Source organism: Balaenoptera physalus, assembly GCF_965194825.1.
Source record: "Balaenoptera physalus genome assembly, chromosome: 12".
NCBI lineage: Eukaryota > Metazoa > Chordata > Mammalia > Artiodactyla > Balaenopteridae > Balaenoptera > Balaenoptera physalus.
The window spans coordinates 5973935-5997866 of record NC_138897.1 but is presented as its reverse complement, the minus strand read 5'-3'; the positions used below and the strand labels follow the sequence as shown (position 1 = coordinate 5997866).

The 23932-nt window shown below is 42.9% G+C and overlaps 1 protein-coding gene across 2 annotated transcripts; it reads right to left on the bottom strand.

Annotated features, from left to right (window-relative positions):
- Positions 1-1770: 1770 nt before the first annotated feature.
- On the bottom strand, positions 1771-20401 carry CBLN2 (cerebellin 2 precursor). 2 transcript variants are annotated; one of them, XM_082415947.1, is made up of 5 exons: positions 8818-20401; positions 8409-8477; positions 6736-7241; positions 3733-3852; positions 1771-3492 (listed from the first exon to the last, which is right to left on the bottom strand). In XM_082415947.1, exons 3-5 carry the CDS (start codon positions 7090-7092, stop codon positions 3295-3297), a joined length of 675 nt encoding a protein of 224 aa, XP_082272073.1. In that variant the 5' UTR covers positions 7093-7241; positions 8409-8477; positions 8818-20401; the 3' UTR covers positions 1771-3294. The 2 variants fall into 2 exon arrangements, with proteins under 2 accessions (XP_082272073.1, XP_082272072.1); XM_082415946.1 differs by lacking the exons at positions 1771-3492; positions 8818-20401 and having other exon boundaries at positions 3761-4266; positions 8409-8490.
- Positions 20402-23932: the final 3531 nt, after the last annotated feature.

The following is a 23932-nucleotide window of genomic DNA, read 5'->3' as shown; positions in this document are numbered from 1 at the left end:
TTTACAGTTTAGTAGCATTAACATTTATCAACTAGAGCAACTCACTATTATAACGTTGTAATATCGGAACCTCATCTTTTACTTGTGTTAAAATGTTAAGTGTACATTTTTATAAAATGTTCGTTACATATTTGAACAGAAAGGTTGGCTTGAGCCACAAACGATAGTCAAATAACATAACTGAGAATTAAATTAATATGAAAGTGTGTAGATTTTGATATGTTTCTAAAAATCAAATGAGACTTCAATACAGTGCTGTCATTTTAAAAGGCTACTTGAGAATATGGACATTTACTTTTCACATTAAAATGTCCTGTTGGGAGTTCATTTTAAATATTTTTTCATAAATTGCCTGTTGAAAAATCTGATTGACAAGAAACACTCTCCCTACCACTCCCCCTACCTTTTTCCACCATGGTTCCTTGTAGCTCTGACATTTCTGTGTGATTCTCATATTAGCCTTGGGGGCTGGGCACAAGGTGTGGGGCTGTTGTCCTCACTCTACAGATGGGGAAACTGAGGCTCAGAGATGGGGCTGCTCAAATTGGGCTTCAAATATAGATGTCCCTTTTTTCCCAATTAAAGATATATTTCAAATTTTGATCTGACCTATATATTTTTATAGACCATACACAAGAGTTTCATCTCCCTCAAAGTTCCTTAGCCAAATAGAACCTTGGCAGGGGCAGCAGGAGATGATCAACAACTTTAAAAACACTCATGTCCTGGCTTCTTCCTAATGTAGTTTCTGGCATCCGTTTAAAAAAAAAAAAAGAAGTGATAAAGTTTTCCTTCCTAACATAAAATCAACTCCTGAAACATACTTTTATTTTTAGATAGCTCAATTTAATAACTTATTTATTAGACAGTATACCCAAATGACAACCTATATGTAATAAATTTATAACTACGAAGAAATGTCTACTACAAATTAGTAAGCAATAAAAATAACAACTTCTCATATGTCTTTCAGTCTCAGACGTGCTATACTGTCTCTCACTGAGGACTGTTTGCTCTTTGTTTTAAACTGAACATAAGGTTGAGGAAATGAGGGAAAGAGGACTAAATAGCTACGGGCAATAAAACAGAGAAAAATCTTAGCTATGATCCTGCTGTGTATGTTACCAGCATTAATAAATAATGCTCTTGTCAGGAGTATGTCTTCTACTCACAGAGCCAAAATATCCCAAATGCTTTTCGGTTGATGTTTTTTGATACTTTGTTTCCCTTACAAAATGTAACAGCATTTTGATTCAAATTAAATTCTGCATCCTGTTAGTGCTCTTCACCTAAGGCCAGTAAAACTTACACCCTTAGCCCAACTATATTTTTTCATGTGTAGAATCCTCACTGCATTTCTTATTTGAAAATGAAACCCATCCTCACATACATCTCAGAAACAACTGATGCGATCATCAAAGGTCAGTTTCTTGTATATCTGTGTTCTCTGATTGAAATATTGGATTGGATCTTGTACTACATCAAAGATTAAATGTGATAACAGCAGATTGCCTCTCCATCAAACCTTTTTAATGCTGTCTTTTTCACATAATGCCTCCCCCCAAATCTTTCTGTGTGAAAAATAGATATTTAAGAGTGCAATATCCATCTGGACCCAAAGCTAGATCTGCCTATGTCGGTGTGTGTTTTTCTGTGTATTTTCTAAAGAGTAAACAGTATGGGTTTAATTTCCCCACGCCCTTGATCCTTGGCCTTTCCTTACACACATTTTGAGAGTTGGGAGGCGAGGTGGAGGGAGAGAGCAAGCCAGACATCAAACCCATTTATTCTGCATCTTAAATTATGACTTTTTCTCATCAATATTTTGGTTACATTGTTACACAAAGGACAAATTAACATCCGGTTTGAGGTCTCTTCTTTGATTGCTTTGGGATCAGTGCCATTTCCTTGGCGTACGAATCCTGCACCCATCAACTCTCAGCTGTGTTTTAATAATATTGTTGTACAAGGTGCCAAACAACAAGGATTTGGGAAAGTGCTTCTAGGGCACCTCTGCCGACACCTTCAACCACTGCGATTTCCAGGTGGCTGCCCGCCAGGTGCTCCCAGGGGAGTGTCAACACCCTCTGGCCTTGGTGGGTCAGAAGAGGATCCCGATGGGGAAGAACTGGTTGGTCCCGTCGACTCTGAGGCACCTGACCACGGTGTGCTCACCCAGAATGGATCCAAATGAACAAGAACATGCTGCCTGGAAGAGTCAGGTGCGCTCAGCAAAGAAACCATGTGATCGGGGACTTGGTCATCAGAGCTTCCATGCCCATCTGACATGATTCAGGCCACCCAGGAACATCAGTCTCTTAAAGTATTCCAGAATGTAAATTAAAAAAAAAAAAAAAAAAATCCAGGTTGTTAGTTCCAAAAGTGCCTCTGAGAGAATCTCTTTGAAAGAATAAGCGGAAATGTCCGTTTGTCATTTTCACTTTGCTCTACAGGTACCTTTTGTTTGGTTTGGTCTCCTCCAAAACAAAATACACAGTCATTTTTTGTTTTGTCTTGTTTGGTCTCATCCAGGAATTCAACACACATTTTTCTCTCCTCACCCCAGCACAAAAGATAAGAGCAGGGGTGTGGACGGAGAGCTGTGTGTGGGAAGAAAAGTAGTTTCTTGGGGAAAACACACACACACACACACACACACACACACACACATATACACAAACAATACAAAACAAAACTGGCAGTCCAATGGCGCAAAATTTGCTTCTCCGGATAAAGCACTTCTTAACACAATGTTCCCTTCCCCCTCCCACGTCCTTCCATCCACCCGGGGTGGGGAGGAAAAGGGCATGAAAGCGAAGCCATTCTTTTTCTTAAGGCTGAACAGACACACAGAGAACACGTTTCAGGGACTGTCGGGCGGTGGTGATGGGCAGGGCTTTCGCTGTGAACCCAGCCTGCAGCCTGCGGGCCATTCCGGGGGCAGCGGTACCAGGTACAAACAGAAGAAGAGAAGTCAGTGGTCCCAGTGATAAAATCCCATATCGACTTTACAATCGCAGGTACAAATTGCTCAGATCCGTCATTTCATTTCTCCTTCAGACCTTGTCATCTAAAACTAATTAGAGGTCAGGTTGCCGAGGCATGGTCAACATTCAAAGAAAACACTGGAGGTCCCGAAGGCGATCACGCTTCTACCACAACAGTCCGACGGAGGAGGCTAGAAGCAAGCTGTCCTGTTCTGACAAGTTCGGGGTGTTAGGAAGGGTGAACTCCTGGGTCCAGATGGCAACTTCCCCATCATCGGCGGGGCAGGGTGGGGCAGGGATTCTGTGTTCATAGAGGGAAAACCAAGAAGCCCGAGAACGTGGAGTACTTCCAGCCTCCCATGAGGTTGCCCCTCTCCAGTTTGAGGTGGACTTTGTCCTCCCTTTCCATCAGCAGCAGGACACCATTGCTGGCAGCTTCTCTGGTGACGTCCTGGTCCCCTGCGAAGGCGGAGATCACCGGGTAGCCGTTCTGCATTAAACTGACCTGCGAGGCAGAGGGTAAAGCTCAGGAGACCACGATGGACCTCATTCCATCCACTTGTCCTCATCTCCCCCCCTCCTCCCCCCACCCTGGCCATGGACCTGGACCCACGCGGGGTCCTGACCCAGAGAACTCAGCTGGTGCCCAGGCCCCCGCGACCCCCCGTCCCTGGTTCTCCCCGCCTCGCAGAGGGTGTGACTATTCCTCCAGAGACAAAAGTGTCCAGCTGTCAGAGCGACCCACCTGGATGGTTTGTCTGTTGTACACTTTGACCACGTGGAAGCTGAAGCTATAAATCCCTTTTCTCGGGGCTACAAATATACTGGAGGCGAGATCGAAATGGTTGCCAATGTTTACTAAGACCTGGAAAAGAAGAGGGGATACAGCACGCACAGAGCAAGGCCCTCCTCCGCGTGTGTTTCCGTCAGACTCACAAAATCACCCCCACCCGTCCCTTTAGGAGCTGAAGCACCACCGCAGCATCTGCTCAGGGCGCCCAGGCCGCCCCAGGAAGGAAGCAGCCCCGGAGCGCAACGTGCTGCCGAGGAATTGATTTCCGAAGGATGCTAATGGATCGCAATTCAAAAGGATGGCTTTAGAGTATATTTTATTTATGCGTTGAAAACATGGGTGCAAATTGTGGCTACTGTGGGCAGGGCTGAGAGAAAGCAAGGGAAGCCGATCAGCTCGGTAGACACACTGTAACTGAGTCTGTTCAGAGGTCCGTAGGATTCTGGGGACTTGAACGTGAAGCGAGGACCAAAACAGAGCTCCGTCCTGAATGGGCAGAGAAAGGGCTGTGGCGTAAGAGGCCAAGTCAGTGAGATAACTTCTGTCCGATAAAGCTTGGGACGAGCTCTGTGTGCTTTAGGAGAGAACAGACCGACCGTGTGAGGTTTCCTCTCTGTTTCCCAGCCCCAGGCATGCCCCTCCCCGCCGGCAGCACACAGTAGGTGCTCAATAAAGGCTGCTGGGTGAAAGACCACAGTCCATAAACACTGGCTGCGCCCATTTCCCCTCACTTTACTCCACGTGAGGTGTCTGCTCCCTAAGCTGAGCTATGATGTCATGCAAATAAGCTCGGACAACTAAAGGGAGAGTGGAAAGGCAGCTTGGACACCCTTAGCTCAAACGGTGGGAGCTCCTCAAGGTGCGAGAATAATGACAAAATGAGCCCCGAGATACAAAATCACGTGACCCTCCAGGTGCTATTTCTCAAATAAAAGACGGATGAGACTTGTCAGGATGTCATAAGCAGAACTTGGAGAGTGGAGGGTCCCTCCCATTATGAACAGATTCCCTTTCAGATGTTCAAGGTGGAATATGGCCCCTCTGTCTGGACCTGTCCCCATTCCTTCTCACACACACATGCACAACTCAATTACAATAATCAAATGGCCCGCCTGGTGTTCCCAGCTTTTAAAACGAACAGCCAGCAACAACAAAATCCTAGATTAGAGACCCTGTCATCTGTTCAGAAAATACATTTCAGCCGCGTACCCTTTGCTGTTATTTTGTACACACTCATTACAGATGGATCACACACAGCTCCCAGAGCAACGGGCAGGGTGCCACTGACAACGGCCGGGATGGCTGGGGACTGCGCCCCACCAGCTTCTTCAAGGAGCTCCAAGCAGTACTTCATTCAGCCCCTCGACTGCAGGGCTCGGAGACACTCGGGCTCTATCGTTAAAGGCGATGTGCTTCGGGATGTGACTCCTCCGCCCTCCGAGGCTGTGCTCCTGTCTGCCTGACGAGGCTTGAGAAAAGAACAAAGCCTCCTCCCTCCAAGCCCTCAGCGCTGCTTCTCCCAACTCAACGACCACAACTCTCGCACCTCCATTTCTAATTCAGGAAACTGGTAAATTCAGGGCCCTGCTGTAGACAGAAGAACACCCACTGGCCCCAGAAAAGCAAGTTTCAGTGGCTCCCTCACTGGGGAACCAGAGAAACATCATGTCATCTGCCCTGTCATAGTTTGCTCATCTATAAAATTAGAATCCTACTACTACTTAGCCTGCCTACGTCACAGAGTTTTTCTGACACCCTAATGAAAGGGCAGATGTAAAAATGCTGTGGAAACGAATTCACTGTCTGCTTTAGTTGGACATAATTAAATCAGAGACATTTATGTCTCCTAAGAAAAAAACGGATTAAAGAGAGACACGCCCTATACACACCCCTCCCCAAATTTCAAGTACATAATCCTTAACAAGGATTAAAGCAAATGAAGACACTGGCCTAAGAAGAGGCTTTGGTATGTGCAGATGTGTCACCACTCAGGTATGCGAGTTGGTTACCAGAGAGAAAGGAACTCCACCAAGTGAGCTCGGTAAGCCCGAGCTCCCTGTGTGGGAAGCATTTTGGCAAAAGGAATGGAGCGGTGAGGTAAAGTTTGGAAACCACTCTAATGTTTCCTGTTTGTTTCTGAGAAACAACAGAAACCAAGGTGGGGAGGGAGGACACGGAGGAAGGTGGCAACCTCTAATCCTGGGCAGCAGCAACCCAGAGCAGGCGTTGCCAAAGCCTGATCATACGCAGACCCTTCTGCTTTGAAGCCAGCGGGAGAAGTGGAGTGGCCAGAGCAACGTAAGTCATGGCTCTTCAGTTTGTGTTTTCTTTGTGTAAGCACGCCATGTATGACATCGATATGCATTTTATGTTACGTTGTGTATATTGTACTTACCGTACATTGCATTCATATAAGCACACTCGGTTTGGTTTTGTTTATCTATAACCATACCTGCTATTTCCCCCCCCCCAACTCTTCCCCACTTATTTTTCTGAAGACAAGCATCCTCTCCCCAGTCCGTTCCAAAATAAGCAGTAGGTACACGTTTTCGGAGCCTTGGCTGAGACCTTCGGAGAAGCCGCGGGCTGAGCGGGGAGAGTTTAAATGCGCTCGGTCTCTAAGTGGCCAGTGGGGTGACAGAAGGCCATCCACCACAAAGGACGGCCCCCATCCCAGCGAAAAGCAAAACGTGCACTGTCCTTTCGGGAAATCTACTTCAGCTCTCTCGGCTCTACGGGACGCTTAGCTTTACAGGACTCTCAGTGCCCCCAGTGCCAACTGAGCTGATTAGTTCTAAAAGAGCTACAATGTGAACAGGAGAGCTTACTGGAGAAGGGAGAAAGGGCAGAGAGGAGGGGAGAGCCTGGAACTCCACGCCCCGGAGGCCGGCGACCCCCCAGGCCCCCCGCCCTCCCCACCCGGGCGGGAGGCGAGGGGCAGGCCGGCCGGCTGACCTGGTCGAAGTAGATGGTCATGGTGCGGTTGCTCATCTCGGACGGCTCGTGGTTGGTGCTCCGCGTGGCGGAGAAGGCCACCTTGGCGCTGCCGGAGCGCACGGAGATGCCCAGGGAGGAGGTGACGGCGCCGTCCGCCGACGGGCTGGAGTCGCACACCACCAGGCACTTGCCCTCCAGCACGATGGGCTCCGTGTCATTCTGAGCCCGCACCGGGCAGCCGGCGGGCAGCAGCAGCAGCAGCAGGGCCAGCGCCGCCCCCAGGCCGGAGCCGCAGGCGGCCGGCTCGCGCAGCGCCCCCCGGCGCCCGGGCATGGTCAGCGGCGGCCCGCGGGGGCCCCGGCCGGGCGCCGGCATCCGGGCTGCGGGGGGCGGCGCGCGGGGGCGCGGCGAGGGCGGGAGGGCGCGCGGGAACGCGCGGGGCCGGGAGTAGCCTCCTCTGGCCTCGGTCCCCTGCGCTGATGGTCAAGGCCGGGGTCGTCCTCAGAAGAAAGGCGCCAGCGGACCTGTCAGGGCAAAGAACCCAAACCCTGAGACAGGGAGGTGAAGCTGCGTGGGGAGGAGGCGCGGGGAGCAGGTCCCTGCGGCGCTCGGGCCCCCTCCCTGGAGGCCACCCCCTCGGTGCCTCGCACTGCCCCCCGGAGAGCCCGACTGGCACACAGGTCCCGAGAAACGCCGGGGCTCACGGCCCAGGGCATCCCCGAGGGCTCCCGGGCGGCGCGCGCCGGGGGCGCGGTCAGGTAAGGGGCCCGCAATTCCGCAGGGCCTCGGCAATAGGGACATGGCCGGTCACCCGCGGGGACGCGGTCAACGCCACCCCGGCCCATTCAGCCCAAGGCAAAGGAGGGCTCAAGACATAGGCAAAGAAAAAGATCCACTAAGCCTTAATGGCTTTAATTTCAGAGGCATTTTCTCTAAAGCCACACCAAGAAACCTTTTTCCTTTCTCTGCTTTCCCTTTCATCCTCTATTTCTCCGACCTAGAGACTTTTTTTTTTTTTTTTTTTTTAAGCAATCCATTTAGTGAAGATCTTATCCGTTTTCCACCCCAAGAACAAATCCCCAGGAAGCTCCTTCGGGCGAATAAGATTAAGAGGAAACACAAAAACCAGAAAAGAAGAGAGAGAAATCCTAAAACCGAACATCCACTTCCAGCGCCCCCCCTGCCAGCAGCGAGCCCCTTTGGAGAAGCCCCTCGGATCCCTCTCTCTGGCGCAGGACCAGAGGATTCCGGCGGTGGGAACCCCGAGCTTGGCTTATCGTGCAGCTTTTGTTTCCGGACTCCGGGCTCTTCTCCTCCCGGCCAGGAGGCAGCCTCTGCAGCTTTCTGCCAACTTACGCGCCCGTCTGCACTTGTAACCGGGCCCCTTCTTCCCCCGCTAAACTAGACATATCTCTCCAATACCCAGGCGAGAAGCAAAAAGCAAAGAAACGTCTCCCCTCACCGCCCGCAGTCTCCGAACAACTCAGCCAACTGCCTAAATAGTCCTCATAAGAAGAGACAAGTTGTTTCCCGACGGGTAGCCTCCCTCCTCAGCCCCTGAACAAAATGATTTCGATGTTCTCTCCCGCTCTCTCTCCGCCCAGCCGCAGACCCGCGATGGTCCTCATTGAGACAGACGCACGAATGCAGTTAACGCGCCGATCGCGGAGGGCAGGGCCGGGCTGGGTTACCTGGAACATCCATGATGGGCGAGCACCGCGGTCCGCGAACTTGTTCTGCTCGGAGAAGACGAGCGGGAGCTGGCGGGAGGAGACACCGAGCGCGACCCCTTCTCCCGGCGCTCGGCCAATAACCGCGCCGCCCCGCCCCGCCGCTTTCCCGCGCCGGCCCGCGCCCCGCTCCGCCCCGCGCGTCCCGCCCCGCGTCCGCACCGCACCCGGGCCCGCAGCCTCGGAGGGGCCCTCGCGGCCGGCGCGCCCGGTGCTGCTGCTGCCTCCCTCCGCCGGCCCCCGCTCAGTGCCGGCCTCTCCTCCGCTCTCCGGACCGCACCGCCGAGCGCCGCGGACGCCCCGAGGACCCCGCGCGCTGCCCCCTCCCGGGCTGGGCGCGCGCCCCGCACCGCCCCGGTCCCGCTCTCACCCGAACACCCAGCGCGAAATCCTCCCAGACGCCTCTCTTTCAGAAATTAGGCAACCTCGAGAGCGCCGGTCGCGCCTCTTCTTCTCGACTCTTTCCTTTCTTTTCCAAATTCCCTCCAAGTCTTAATCCTGAATAGCGTGATCACTTTCATAATTAGTGGGGAAAGCAGTTTTCGTAAAAAAAAAAAAAAGAGGACTGGGATGAAGAGAAAAATCTTGGGATCTTAATGATGTGAAAGCTGGGGTTCCGGAACCTCCGGTTTGGGAAATGCCAGGTTTGGGCAGGGATTAGAGGGGCGCCTCCGCCTGGGTTTCTACTTCTGCTCCCCTGAACCTGGGGGCTGGTGGGGCGCGCTGGCACTCGAGCGCTTAGTTATTGAAATGCCTGCTCTGAGCTCTCACCACCCGGGTACACGCGCCGGGTTTCCGAGCTGCGCCCCCAGCGCGGGCGAGAAGCGCAAGCACGGACGTGGGGCGCCACCTACGGGCGCTGGGGCCTCCCTGCCGCGGGCTGCGGGCCAGCGGGCTCGGGGAGAGCCGGGGAGTCCCGCGGACACGGGTAAGGCTCGCCGATGGTCTTCTTGGACCCCCCAAAGCAGTCCGGGCCTCTGCAAAAGTGTAGCAGCAGGAAACGATCTTTCCGGTCTCCTTCAGTGCCCTGCCCCTGAGAGAATGAAGCCGCACCCTTGCTTTTGCAGATCTTCGCTGTTCTAACGACTCTGCCAGGATGATTTATGCTGCAGTCAGGTTATCGTCGCTTATCATTGTCTTCAAAACCTTTGCAAGGACCACTGGGCTGTACAGTCCCTGCCGCCCTTAAACAAAGACAATATTTAAATGGACACTCTCTTTATAACCCGACTTCTAAAGACGTCGTTTAAAAAAAAAAAAAAAAACTTAGTCCTTTGACTTGCGTAGTATGCCTTTGCTCATAGGCTGTTCAGAAATAAACTGTAAGTGGGCCAGTGCTGTTCAGAAGAACAGAATGAACGTATAGCTTATTCCTCCAGACTTCACACCTAACCCTCTTTCGTTTGAAGATTTCAGCCAGGGTTCTGGTCCCAGCCCATAACGTGGGGCTTTGCAGGTAGGGGGTTTTCAAGGCCTTCGTTCCCATAGGCTGGGGCATGGCTCCTCTCCCTCGTTAGAACTGCCAAGGCCTCGTCTCTAAGAGCGCGAGATGAAATTGACTTCACATCAGTTCCGCCGAAATAGATGCGTAGGAAGACAGGGGCACAGTGAAAACGGAATTGCATATTATTACCTGAGACAAGGTATTTCGTACGGTAGTAAAAATGTGATTAAAAGAACTTCTGAGCCAAATGTTTTCTACTTAACATGCAAAATAGGACAAAATAGCCCCCCAATCTATTCTCCCCCTAAGGATATTCGCTGAAAACGAAGTACTTTGCTTCAACATTTTTATAACTTGCTGGTCAGATGTATTGGACTTTGTCAGGAAACGTTTTCGAAGCCACCATATTTTGTTACCATTTGTATGAGTTCAACACAGTGGAAATTGTTGATTCTTACTCTCCTATTTTTATTCCAACGTTGCATCAATTTCACAATCTCTTATTGTCAAAATAAGCACAACTCTATCCTTCCACCACACAGAATACGGGTTTGTGTGCAAACGTAAATAGCAAGGGACGCCAGATCTATGAAAGAAATGTGAGCTTAGACTGAAAATTAGACCAATTTGGGGATGCTAATTAAGTAACAATACCTCTCACACATCTATACATCTTTAAATAACATCTCTATTAAGCAATTCTTAAATGTTATGCTATAAGCATTTCATTTGACTAATGCAAATGCAAACACACATGATCATCACCTTTGGAGGGAATAAAACCAAACCTCTTTTCTATGAGGCAACGAAAATGTCTAACTTGTATAAAAAGTAAAACTTTATATAGGGGACTTAATTATGGAATGAAAGCAATAAGTATTCTTATATGATGGGAAAAATAGGTTAGGTTTAAATTTAGGCTTGAAATTATTTTTAGAAGGAAGTTAATAATTGTGAAAGTAGCAGATTGATATAGAAATGGAACATTATTTATTCACTGATTGAACGATTGTTCTGTCTATAAGAAGACATTTAGGTTGTCTCTTTGTGATGGAATTTTAGTCCATTATTGCTTAGAAAGACTTTCAGAATATAACTAAAATTTAAAAGTGAAAATGTTTTGTAGTTATCACAGGAATTACCTTTTCTATTTTAGTTCCTTGTTACTAGAAACTGTTGTCATTAGAACTGTAACAGTAGACTCTGTGCTCTTAAGTGTAGGGACATCCCCATCGACAATAAAAATATCAGCCGTTGACTGAGCATCTATTATGTGTTAGCGCACTATTTTCTTTATCTAGAATATAACATACAGTTTAACACCCACGATAACCCTGTAGTAGACACATGGTCACCTAGAGCCTAAGAAGAAGGTATTCTATTGTTAAAAAAAAAAAAAAAAAAATGAGAGGGAGAGGCTAAGGTAATTCAAGATCCCTTCCTTTCATTTGTCCTAAGTATTTATTTCTAATAGAGCTTAAATTTGTTTTCTTTGGCTAGAACCCATCACTGAAAAACATCTTTAGCATGCAATATAGTCTTTTCTTGCTTATTTAAACTAAGGCATAATATTTATGATTTTATCCTAGATAAATATGTGATAAATATGATATGCTATATATTTCATAATATTGGACGTGAAAGCTATATACATACCTTAAAACATAAATATATAAGCATTAATAAACAAAAAGTATTCTTTAAATTTAGCTTTATTAGGGAATAATTGACAAATATAATTGTATGTATTTAAAGTGTACAGTGTGATGATTGGATACACATATCCATGGTGGAATGATGACCAAGATCAAGATAATTAATACAGCCATCACTTCACATAGTTAACAGTTTCCTCTTTCTTATTTACGTGATGAGAACGCTTAAGATCTACTTTCCGCGCCTTTAAGCATACAATACTGTATTATTAGCTATAGTCGCCATGCTGTAAATTAGATCCTCAGAACTTGTTCATCTTATACTGAAAATGTGTACCCTTTGACCTACATCACCCCATCCCCCCCAGCCCATGTTAACCACCATTCTATTTTCTGTTTCTATGAAATCAGCTTTATTTTTGTTTTTGTTTTGTTTTGTTTTTAAAATTCCACGTATATAGTATTGACTTTGGCTTATTTCACTTAGCATAAGGTCCTCCAGATTCATCCATTTTGTCACAAATGGCAGTATTTCTTTCTTTTTATGGCTGAATAATATTCCCTTGTGTATAAATACCACATTTTCTTTATCCATTCATCTGTTGAAGGACACTTACGTTGTTTCCATATTTTGGCAATTGTGAGTAATGCTGCATGAACATGGGGGTGCAGGTATCTCTTCGAGATACTGATTTCATTTTATTTGGACATATACCCAGGAGTGGGATTGCTGGATCATATGGTAGTTCTATTTTTACTTACTTTAGTAAAAATACAATTTTCTAAAATTATTAGTAAATATATTTCCAATGTGGCATAATGCTATTCTAGAACATTTTAAGATGTGGAAAATAATTCTAAATATTACACACTCCTTAAGTTATACGTGCTAAATTGTAAAGTGTAAACGCTCAGTGTTATGTGGGCACTTCAATCTGATGAATTACCAAAATAAGTAAAAGTCTTTAAAACTTGAAGCCAGTTCTAATTCAGTTCAACAGGAAGACCAAGAAAAGTTTGTCTATATAAGCAACTGGTTTGTAATTTTTGACTGAAATTACTAAAAAATCATAATAATCTGGTCAAATTAGCTAAAAATTTGTTGACAGAAATCCCAGGTTAGCTGAATTCAAGTCAGTTAAAACTGTTTGCATTATGTGGTCATATCACACTAAACAAATTACCTCTGCCATTCAAAGAGCATACTGAACTATTAAAGACCATATACCAGCTATTTTTTCTGACATTCATTTCGACATTCAATGAAGATTCTTCAAAAATATAAGTTTTTATTTTACTTTTATTAGCAAACCGATAAAATACAGAGCAACATTTGGCCACAATGTGATACTATTTTTCCAATGTTACAAAATGAACTTATAACATTATAAAAGGATACATTTTATGGTTCTAGAATGCCCTTTAAACTTAAAAAAATAGTCTAGTTATCTGTTTGGGGGTAAATATTAAGGTTTATGAGACTTTATGAGGCAAAGGTATTGAAAATATACGAAGTAGTCTGTTTTCTTGTTATGCCAACGTTTCATGCTCCTTGATTCTTAACAAGGCATATCTTAGCATTAGTATACAAGGCAAATTAGTAACTTAATGGACTTCTAATATTTGAAATATGGTACACCAGTAGACACAGAAACTCTTGGTTGGAAAAGAAACAATTTATCTTGATTCTTTTCAGCTATGTCTCATTGTCTTACATAATCCTAATATCTAATTTATTCTATTTTATGATAGGAAATGTCTCTATTGCTTTACCAAATTGGGTCAAGTGCCTAATGGCAGTCATTGTAATTCTATCAAAACTGAAGTCTTTATAAACAAGGACGCCTTTTGTCAACTCTTATTTCTCAATAAAAGATACATAGTATTGCTAGGTGAAACTTTCTTCTGCAAACTCTTGCTAAAAAAAAAAAAAAATTCTATTGGTTCAGAAAGTAGCAAAGAATCATTAACATGTAGCTAAAGCATTTCCTGATTTTTTAAAAAATTTATTTAAAAGCTCTTTCTTATAGTATAATTGTGTGACTTTCCTTTTCGAATGAGCTACATGTGTGTTTTCAAGGCTCATTATAGTCAGAACATTTTGAGACATAAATCATATATTTTTACCTAGAAACCAATTTCAGAATAAGAACGTGCATGTGTAAGAAAAAAAACAAAACTGGTTGCTCCCTTGTACTTTCAGAAATTTTCTATGAGGTGATGGCTCAATGTGTATTTCCCTCTCAAATGTTCCCCTATAAGAATAAATTAGAAAAGCACGTTGTATTTGTAATTGTTCAAATTAAGTCCAAAAATTCTGGAGCTATCTTTAAGCCCTTTTTAAGAATACTAGGCATATAACCATTTTGGCTTCTGAAATATGTTTTATTTTCAAATTGTCATTTAAGATAGAGGCTATTTGTGCCTACCAGAGGACATGTTTACATCCTCAAAAAGCAACAAATCACAGGATCTGTTGGAATTAAAGGAGTGAAAAGTTGGGAGTTTAGGGAAGAACCACCTGGTAGGTTCTGTTTGCAGGAGCTGTGAGACCTGAATGTGGTGATCCAGAGTCAGCAGATACCTTAGTGACCCCTTCTCACCATCTCCTAGCCTACCTAGGCTAACCCACCTTCCATCGCCTTAGTGACCTGAGAATCAGGAGGTCTTTCTATCGTGTAGCTGCAGTGAACTGGACTGTGTGGGGGGAATATTTAAGCCCAACACAGAGGAAATGTAACTGCAACACGGCCTAGACCTGAATACAGCCTTTTGGTGGTTGTTTCAGAAACTATTTGGTAGCAATAACTAATTATTCCATGCTCGATAGTAACTGTTCATCCTGAGACTATTCTTTGGAAATAGAGCATCTTAAATAAATATTAAGTAAGCATTCATAGGACTCTTGTGTTTTAATACTGAATCACGTGAAGCCTACTGTTTCACTGAGTTGCACCTCGCCCAAGCTAAGAACCTCTGGTTATCCCTTGGGAGCTGTTCTTCTGATGTAATCCACTATAAAAGCCATTTTATGCTGATCAGAAGTTTTTCAGAGAAATATGGTTATCTTCTGCACAGAGATCAGAGTGCAGGAACAAATATATTTAAGAAATGTTTCTCTACCTGAAAGTGAATGATGTGCTGCCCCGTCATTTGAACAAGCAGTGAGCCAGCAGCCACGGAATTCTGGTTCTGATCACGTACACACGGCGTCCGTGGTCCATAGCTGCCCACTGCCCACCTTCCTCATTTACTTTCTTCAACATGACTGACCCAGGCTATGGGGGTGTATAGTAATAGCAGATTCATGTAGGGAAAGAGGGAAAGAAAATTAAGGAAGGGGGTCATACGTGCCCATGATTCCCAAACTGTGATGAACACGTGAATCACCCGGAAATACTGTGAAAAATGTAAATTCGAAACCACAAAGCCTTGGGTGGGACCTGAAATTCTACATATCTAACAAGCTCGCAGCTGAGGCCAACTCTCCTGCAGACGACGGTCAGAGTAGCAGATATCTATTCCTCTATTCTTATAGGGCATTAATCAGCACCTGAAAAATATTCTGAAGGTGTACTGTTAAGACACTTATGAGCAGAATACGGTTAAGTAGAAGAAGTTAGACTCACATCCAGAGATGGCCTGGGATCATATAATAAACTTGGAAGTCAGTATCCAATGGTGTGATTTACAGCCGTTACATTTCCTTATTGTTCGCTGAGGCTGTTTTTTCAAGTCTGATGTGCTGTATTCTATACACATTATTTCAAAAAGAAAAGAAAACGTGTTTGTGTTAAGATCTTATACAAAATATTTTTTGCTTTCCTAAAAGCTCAACTCTGGCAAGACAACTTAAAGATAACCGAGTAAGAGGAGAGACAGATTTCTAAATGTGTTTTTAATTCACAGCCAGGGACTGTTTGTTTATACTCCTGATTATGATGGTACTACCAGGAGTTACTCCATAAATATCACAAAAGGGGTTTCAGCTCATCTGCAAAGCACTAGACAAACATCCACCTAGGGCTGAGAGTTTTCTGATGGGTTTCTGTGAAATGTGTAGGAGCCTTCTGTCTCCTGAGTCAAAGATATTATGGTTCCTGGCAGCAAAGGTCAAGGGGAGACTGGGGTTAATACTAGGATCTGCTAAGACCTGGTGAACAGATACAAAAGCAAATGTTCTCCCAGTTGTAATATCAAAATCTTCTTTATATGAGATGGGGGCTCTGTTGACTCACTACCAGAAAGTCTGCAAGTTAAAAATTCACTTTAAAATAAGCAAAATGTGGGACAAATGCATCCCTTGGCAGGTTGGCTAGATTGACGTTTGATAAATCCTTGTTCTGATTCCTCCTAATAATCTGCAAGAAAGTATATAGATTTCCCTTAAGCATCCTCATCGTTTTCAATAAGCACAAACATTTTTAAAATTTCTATTATTTCTCAGGCACATATTATACTGTATCATTTCTCTGGAGGAAACCATAAGCACAGACACTTAATGAGTCAAAATGCAAAATGTCAGGAAAAGCGCCGATTTCTCTTCAGTGCTGAGAGATCAGAGGATGGAGAGATAGTTAAGTTTGGGAGCTGACATTGTCGGGTGGGGTCATGGGGAAAACAAGCTTTGAGAAAAGAAACATAAGCACTTCCATTAGTGAAGGGATGTTCATATTAAATTTCCTAGATTCTGAACCCTAAGCAACTGGACATATTTTTACTAGCTTTCAAAAATACTGAAACAAAAAGTTCATATCATGCAAAATAGCATAACATAAATTGTGTTACTTAACAGAGAGGTTTTTTTAAAAAAAATAGATTTTTTTTGAAAAAAATAGTTTTTTTTAACAAAAAACTATTTTAAAAAATAGTGTTTGTTTTTTTTTTTTTCCAAATCCTCTATGTGTCTTTAGGAAGCTTTCAGTATATATTGAGAATTAGATTAAGTTTTGGTTTAATGCATAATGTTAAGATGTTCTGCACAGAATAGTTTTTAAATGTTGGACTAATCCTAATATATTTCATGATTTATTTCCATGCATTAAATAATTCCCTAAAATGATGTATGGTGATATTCTTATTGTCTTGTTCACATTTCTCTGATGGTGCTTATGTGTGAGTCCTGCACTAGGATTAATTATCTACATGTCTTGCCGACCAACAAACTGTAAATTCTTCGCAAACAGGTACCGTGACTTTTTTTGTTTTGTGATTTTTCAACACATCTAACACGCACCTTTGCTTGTTGGGAATTCTACTTCTATCTGCACATTGATAAATCGAACCTGCTGCTCGTTAAATAGCAATTTTAGGTAATTCTATCATATGTCTTCATGTGCACTTTCAGAAATGACTAATGGGCAAAATTATTTAAATAAGTAAAGAAAAAATTCAGAGGTTAAGATAATTTTTTTATTAACCCACCAAGAAAAATACTATTGAAGAGATTTTGGTTTTTTGTTTGCTTGTTGTCTTTTTTTTTTGGCAGGGAGGTTTATGGAGGTTTCAAATTTCGGTAGCCTGGTCCAGGAGGCACCGATGTACAATCAGAAGATTGGAAATTGTTTTAATATTGCGCTTCTGTTTGTGAGCCTTTGTATTTCTGAAAAATATAACTCTTACCTGAAATAGAATTGAGTAGAAGGGGCAGACTGAAAATTTGACAAAGCTTCCAGAAATGGAAGGTCGACCCTTACGTATGCCCTCCAGGTGCACACCTTCATCTGAGTCCGCACATCTTCACAGAGCGGTATTGATGCTAAGGTCACTAACCTTGTACACAGGTGTGGTGTAGGTTTTGTAAAAACAAGAATGAAAAAGTACTCAACAGTTAATAGTGTACCAATTACTGAGATTTATAGATATGTACATAACGTGAAATTATATGAGTACCATAGTATATGTAAAGCACGTATTAATCAGATAGGTTAACGTTCATTAGTACTGCTGTTTATTTCATTAAAGAAATAAATTGTCCTCATCTCCTGACTCACTTTATACAGCAAGAAAGCTCAAGTGAAGCTTTAAACTTAGGAGGTCAACTTTCTCATGATTGTACAATTGTGCTGATCTTTCATGTAAAAAAGTCAACTACTGGGTTTTGTTTTGTTTTGTTTTTTGTTATTAAGCTTGTTCTCCACTTCCTTGTTCTCTTAGCCTTGTGTTTCTCTTTTGTCTGTACTGTTCTGTCAGTGTTTCTGAATCTCACCGCTTATTAACATGTCCCCCAGAGAAAGTGATTTTTTAATAGAAGAAAGAGATTTAAATTAAGCTATCATACAGATATCTAATACTTTACATTTCTTTTCAAAATTTATAAAAAAATCAACAAACTTCTTGCTGAAATGTGTGGTTTGAAACAACCTTTTCATAATATGATGCCATCAGTTTGATAATGGGAAAAAAAAAAAAAACACAAGTGAAACTCCCAAACTGTGACACTTATGATCTCATTTTTCGTAAAAGATGTTGTGATACTCACTAAAATTATGGAAAAAGAATACATCATTTCTAGGGATAAAAGCAACAAATGATATAATTAAAATAATATATTTCTTTTAAACATTGATTGTCAGAGGAAAAATAGAGGGGGCTATTGTTATTGAGCTAAATCCCCATCTTTTCAGCAGGAAATCAATAGACATTGAATAAAGTTGATAAATTTATGAATAGACAGTAAATCATATTGTTTAGACTTTGGGAAATCATAAGGGGAAGGGGGAGAAAAATAAAAATTGTTCTGAAAAAGGTGATGACAGGCATTAGGAAGGTGTCAGGCAGGAAATTATATTATTAGTATTACTTAATCCTATGTGCTTCTGTATTTTTAAATTTGCTACTGTGACTGCATTACTTTGGAAATCGTTTTTACTAAGAGACATGAAATACATTTTCTGAATATATTGTATTCTGATATAAGTATCTATGTGAACTAAGTGCAAAGCAGTGGCGAGGAGGATGGATTGGATTCTGCAGATGCTGTCTATAGGAGGGGAAAGGGGGGGCTGACTTCAGGACCAGGGAGGAGAAAGTGTATGTCGGGGCCTCTCTCTCCGCGGCTGCAGACCTGTGACATACTTTTTCATTTATAAAAGGCCAAAATGGATCCCAGGGCCAGCAACTCCAAGGGCGACTTTGGGAAATAGTTCAGAGTTTCTGAAATAGTTCTGAAATAGTTCAGAGTAGGGATCCCCACACCTCTCTCCCTCAGGGGATTCAAAATTGAAACAAGCAAATGAAAGAAGAAGCCACAAACCTCTGTCTACAGGCATAAAGGGCGAATAAGAGATACAGCCCAGGAAAAATAATAAGAGGTCCCAACAGACAAGCTTAGTAAATGGACTAGCAACTTGTAATACTACACATGCGTATGTGTGTATTAATGCTCACTCAATAAAAGTGTAATTTTAATAGATAAATGAGTGTAAAATATATTTTAGTGCTAGAAAGCTCAAACAAATCTTTATCTTTATATCATTTTAGTGGCAACAGCTCATTTACCACTTGGTAGCTGTATAATCTAACTGCAAGAAAACTATGGGGTGCAATGGAGTGATGAACTCAGAACAAGACTGCAGTCCATAATTCAAGTTTAGAAAGCTGAACAGAAAGTGTAAATTGACCCGCAAAAAATCACACTATTAATTCCGATTGATGTTATAAACTCTAATAAAAGGCATGGACTGGGAGAGATTTGAAACATTTGGCTAAAAGGAGATTTGAAGACAACTGTCAGATTCATTTTTCAGCTTTATGCCTATCCTTCACTAGCATGCCTCAATGAGAATCGATTATATTACTAGGGAAGTGCATATTTCTATAATGAGGAAATATTATAGTATCCTTTGGTTCTCAATCCTGCAGGGAAAGAATTAATAACTAATCACATAATCTCTTTTATAATTTATTCTTCATAATCCTTAGAGTATTACATGACTAATACTGTTAAAGGGAGTGAAAATCAGAAGACTATTAATATTTGTTGTTTTCATGACGCTCTTCTTATTTTGGTTTGGCTGTGATGAAAGCAGTCAATTTGAAATGTGTTATAAAATTTGAAATCTATTATGCCTGATTTACCTCGCAGATGTTCAGAAGAAAATGACAAGAGTAATTTTGAAGAGAAAAGTAAACTCCTTTGCCAGCCTTTGGGACTTCTGACCAAATCAAAACAATAATTGTGAAAAAAAGAAGAGAGACTTTGAGGAGGATGATTTCTAGTTACTTTAAGTGAGACCATTGTTCCCTTTCCTTTTAAATTTCAAGAAATGGGATTAAGTGTCAGAGTTTAGAATTACTACTGAAAAGTGGTACATATTAAATGGTTGTTCCTATTAACCTGGGTATATTAAATGAGAAGACTGGAATACAGGAATTTGAGCTTAAATAACTCACCAACTGAGCAAAATTAAATGCCTCAAAGAAAATAAAATGGCAAATTCAGATGAAAGAACTTCCGTGACGAAACGTTAAATGCGATCTCTGATTACTCTTCAGCGAAAATGTCAGGCAAAGCCGGAATAAAGGTTAAATTTTTAAAAAAAGAAAAAAAAGGTATGAAGGCTCATCTCTCACCACTGCAACCACTGTGTAGGTCCACTCCTCCTCACTACTGCTTAAAAAGAGAAAAAATAAAAGGTCCAAAAGGGCATTTGCTTTCCCTTAATCCTTGACTATCAGCTATTCAAAGAGCTAAAGGCGCAGGGTTGTGTCTAAAATGGGGAATACTTTGCTCTGAATATGTCCTGTTAGGAGGGGCTGGCGACCGGAGAACTCACAGAATGTCATACAACCGCTTCAATTTGTATTCAAAAAAATTTTTTTATTGTTGTTTAATGTAATTAGTTGAAGGAAACTAGTTATTTTTTTTGGGGGGGGGACATCTATTGATGAAGATCAGAGAATCTTTGAATTGATGAAGATTCTGAGTGCTTTATAAGCTGAAGGTGCAGAACCGTAATGAAAGACTTGGGATAACAAGCAGGTATCAGAAAGAAATCCTAAAACCAACAGAGTTATATTTAAGGATATGAGATAATGAACCAAATGATATACAGATATATGCTTTCAAACTACACTCATAAAAACTGAAATGTTTGGCCTTCTTGTATTGACATCTAGAGAGTTACTGAAGAAGGAAAGTATATTATTTTCTATCCTATAATATTTCCAGTGGAACCCTTATCTTTGTTTGCCATGTAGACAAATAAAATATGACAAATATAGTGCATCCCCCTTTGCTTTATTATAATTTGATTTTTAAATACAACATCTTTGTTCTTTTCTAAAATAAATTCAAACTAAATGAAAATGAGAGAAAAAGTAAGAATGAGGGTCAGTGTGAAGAGCAGAGAGATTCTATTCTTCTACTGGCTATTCAAGGATGAAGCAGTGGCAAAAATGAACAGGTTGCATAAGTGTCCATCGACAGATAAATGGATGAAGAAGATGTGGTATGTATATACAATGGAATACTACTCAGCCATAAAAAAGAATGAAATAATCCCATTTGCAGCAACATGGATGGACCTAGAGATCATCATACTAAGTGAAGTAAGTCAGATAGAAAAAGACAAATATCATATGAGATCACTTATTTGTGGAATCTAAAAAAGGACATGAGTGAACTTATTTACAAAAGAGAAACAGACTCACCAAAGGGGAAAGGTGGGGGAGGGATACATTAGGAGTTTGTGATTAACAGATACACACTATTATATATAAAATAGATAAACAACAAGGTCCTACTATATAGCACAGGGAACTATATTCAAAAATTTATAATAACCTATAATGGAAAAGAATCTGAAAAAAGAATAATTTGTATATCTGAATCACTGATCTGTATCACTTTGCTGTACATCAGAAACTAACACAACACTGTAAATTAACTATACTTCAGTTTAAAAAAATGAACAGATTGCATGAAACATGGCAGTGAGTGGTGCCTAGAGGAGCTGAGCGAGAAAGAAGTTACCACCCAGGACTTCCCTAAGGAATGTGGAATGCCTACAACTTTGAGCATCCTCATGGAGAAATCTATGCTAACAGTGTGTTCTACAGGGGGGCCTTGGCCAGGTGGTATCAGTGTGACATCTGGAGCAGCTGGAGACTAAGATCAGCCACGTGGGTGGCCAGTTACGTGCATGTGACTGACCCGCAATAAAATCTCTGGACAGCAGTGAGTGGGTGAGTGTCCCCAGCTGGCAATACTCCTTGAGTGTTGTCACACATCACTGCTATGACACATAATCGCTGTTGGCCTAACTTCCCTGGGACAGGACGACTGGGATCCCCATGCCTGGTCTCTCCTGACCTGTCCTACACACTGTTTCCTCTGCTGATTATACTCTATATGCCTTACCTGTAATAAACTGTAACTGTGAGTATAACAGCTTTGCCTAGTTCCTTCAACCTGAGGGTTATCTTGGGGACCTCCCAAACTCGCAGATGTTCTCGTGGGAGGACGTGCAAGGATTCTGCTCCATTTACTCCAGCAGCTGGTCCTATTGCTTCATTAGCCCTACATTTTGGCAATACAGCTGTCCAAAGGAGCAAGAGAGGAGAGCAAGAATTGCAGCAAAGGATAGATAAGAAAAGCAAGGGCCACTCCAGGATCAGAAGTTAACTTATAGGTAATCTTACAAATATTTTCTCGTGTTATTGTATGTACAATGTTTTAAAACATCAGTAGAAGGACTTCCCTGGTGGCGCAGTGGTTAAGAATCCGCCTGCCAATGCAGGGGACACGGGTTCAAGCCCTGGTCTGGGAAGATCTCATGCCGTGGAGCAACTAAGCCCGTGCGCCACAACTACTGAGCCTGTGCTCTAGAGCTCGCGAGCCAAAACTACTGAGCCCACGTGCCACAACTACTGAGCCTGAGAGCCACAACTACTGAAGCCCATGAGCCTAGAGCCCATGCTCCACAACAAGAGAAGCCACCACAATGAGAAGCCCATGCACTGCAACGAAGATTAGCCCCCGCTCACCGCAACTAGAGAAAGCCCACGTGCAGCAATGTAGACCCAATACAGCCAAAAATAAACTAATTAATTAATTTTAAAAAATCAGTAGAAATTAAAGCTATAAAGTGCGGTCTGAAGCAGTGAGTCATCCCACAGCCCACCGGTTCTCCCTGGGCTAGCGAGGTTAAGAGTTTTGATGTGATTGCTCTGGGTGTTCACTCAGCGTTACACTAGGTATTTTGTGCAACACAATCAGCAGTGGGGCACTAACCAGTTCTCTTGGTGAATTGCAAGTTCATTTTCCTTAAGTGAAAAAGGTGATTTCCCTGCAGCCTGCCTGGACCAGGTGAAATGAGCATTCAACAAATCTGAGAAGCAGGGAAAGACTTACTCAGACCATACACCCTCAGGGGTGCTGTTTTGGATTTGATAGTGTTTATGTGTTTATGGTTTGCTTCCATTTTAATATAAAATATAACTCATTATTGAATATTTAAATTTAAAAATCCTCCCTTAATCATCACAGGAGAGGGTAACATGAAGGACAAGAGGATGGGGCACTTGGTCAATGTGGGTTTGGGTGTGTGTTTGAAAATCATTTGAAGGAAGCACCTTTCATCACAGCCACAAGCATCCAAAATGGCATCCAAGGTTAACGGATCCATTTGACTTTTTGGAGCATAATGCAAAGCTGGGTGACACACAGACACAGATGACATTATTTTGTTTAGACTTTGAAAGGGCACTTCCCATGGTATAGGAGATGAAAAGTCATTTTAAAATGCTGTCTCCTGGTGTTGCTGAAATCAAACAAGTGTATTGAAAGGTTGTTAAAAGAAAGATACAAAGCACCTTGATTTGCAGTCAGTCTAAGGCACTCTCCTCTGTGGCATTTGTTAATTTTTTATATGTTCATTGATCACATATCTATCATTTTGGTCCTTTTCTCCATGGGGATAATAGTATCAGCTCTCTGCACTGAACCCAGGAACGAGCTCATTGAACAGAGAAGAGACAGAGGATGATGTTTATGCTTCCAGCTCCCAACTGGCCCCTCTTCTCACTGGCAGCACCTAACAAAGCAGTTGTTCTTCAGAAGCCAAAGGGTTGTGTGCACACACATCCAGCTGCCCTCCAGCCATCCTGCCTAAGGAGGACGGGGGCTGGGTCCCCTCCTGCACTGGGAATGCAAACCTGCCATGGAGGGCGACCACCTTTGCAGGAGGGGAAACGACTCCTGTCTGTTCTAGCAGGTACCCGAGCAAGCTACCACGTGCACCACGAAGAGGGCGGGGCAGTCTTCGTGCCTCTAACGTACAATAGGTGACATGCTTTTTCAGCCAGTGGAGAACTTCCAAAGCCTTCAAAAAAGGTTGCAATAGCCTGGGGGGTTATAGGAAAAATTTGGAATAAATTCTGTA

Excerpts from the sequence above, each read along its gene's own strand:
- CBLN2 (XM_082415946.1), bottom strand. The coding sequence starts at position 7,092 with ATGCCGGCGCCCGGCCGGGGCCCCCGCGGGCCGCCGCTGACCATGCCC. Across the intron at positions 4,267-6,735 it reads TGACCATCTACTTCGACCAG|GACGGAGCTCTGTTTTGGTC; the intron begins GTCAGCCGGCCG and ends CTGCCCATTCAG.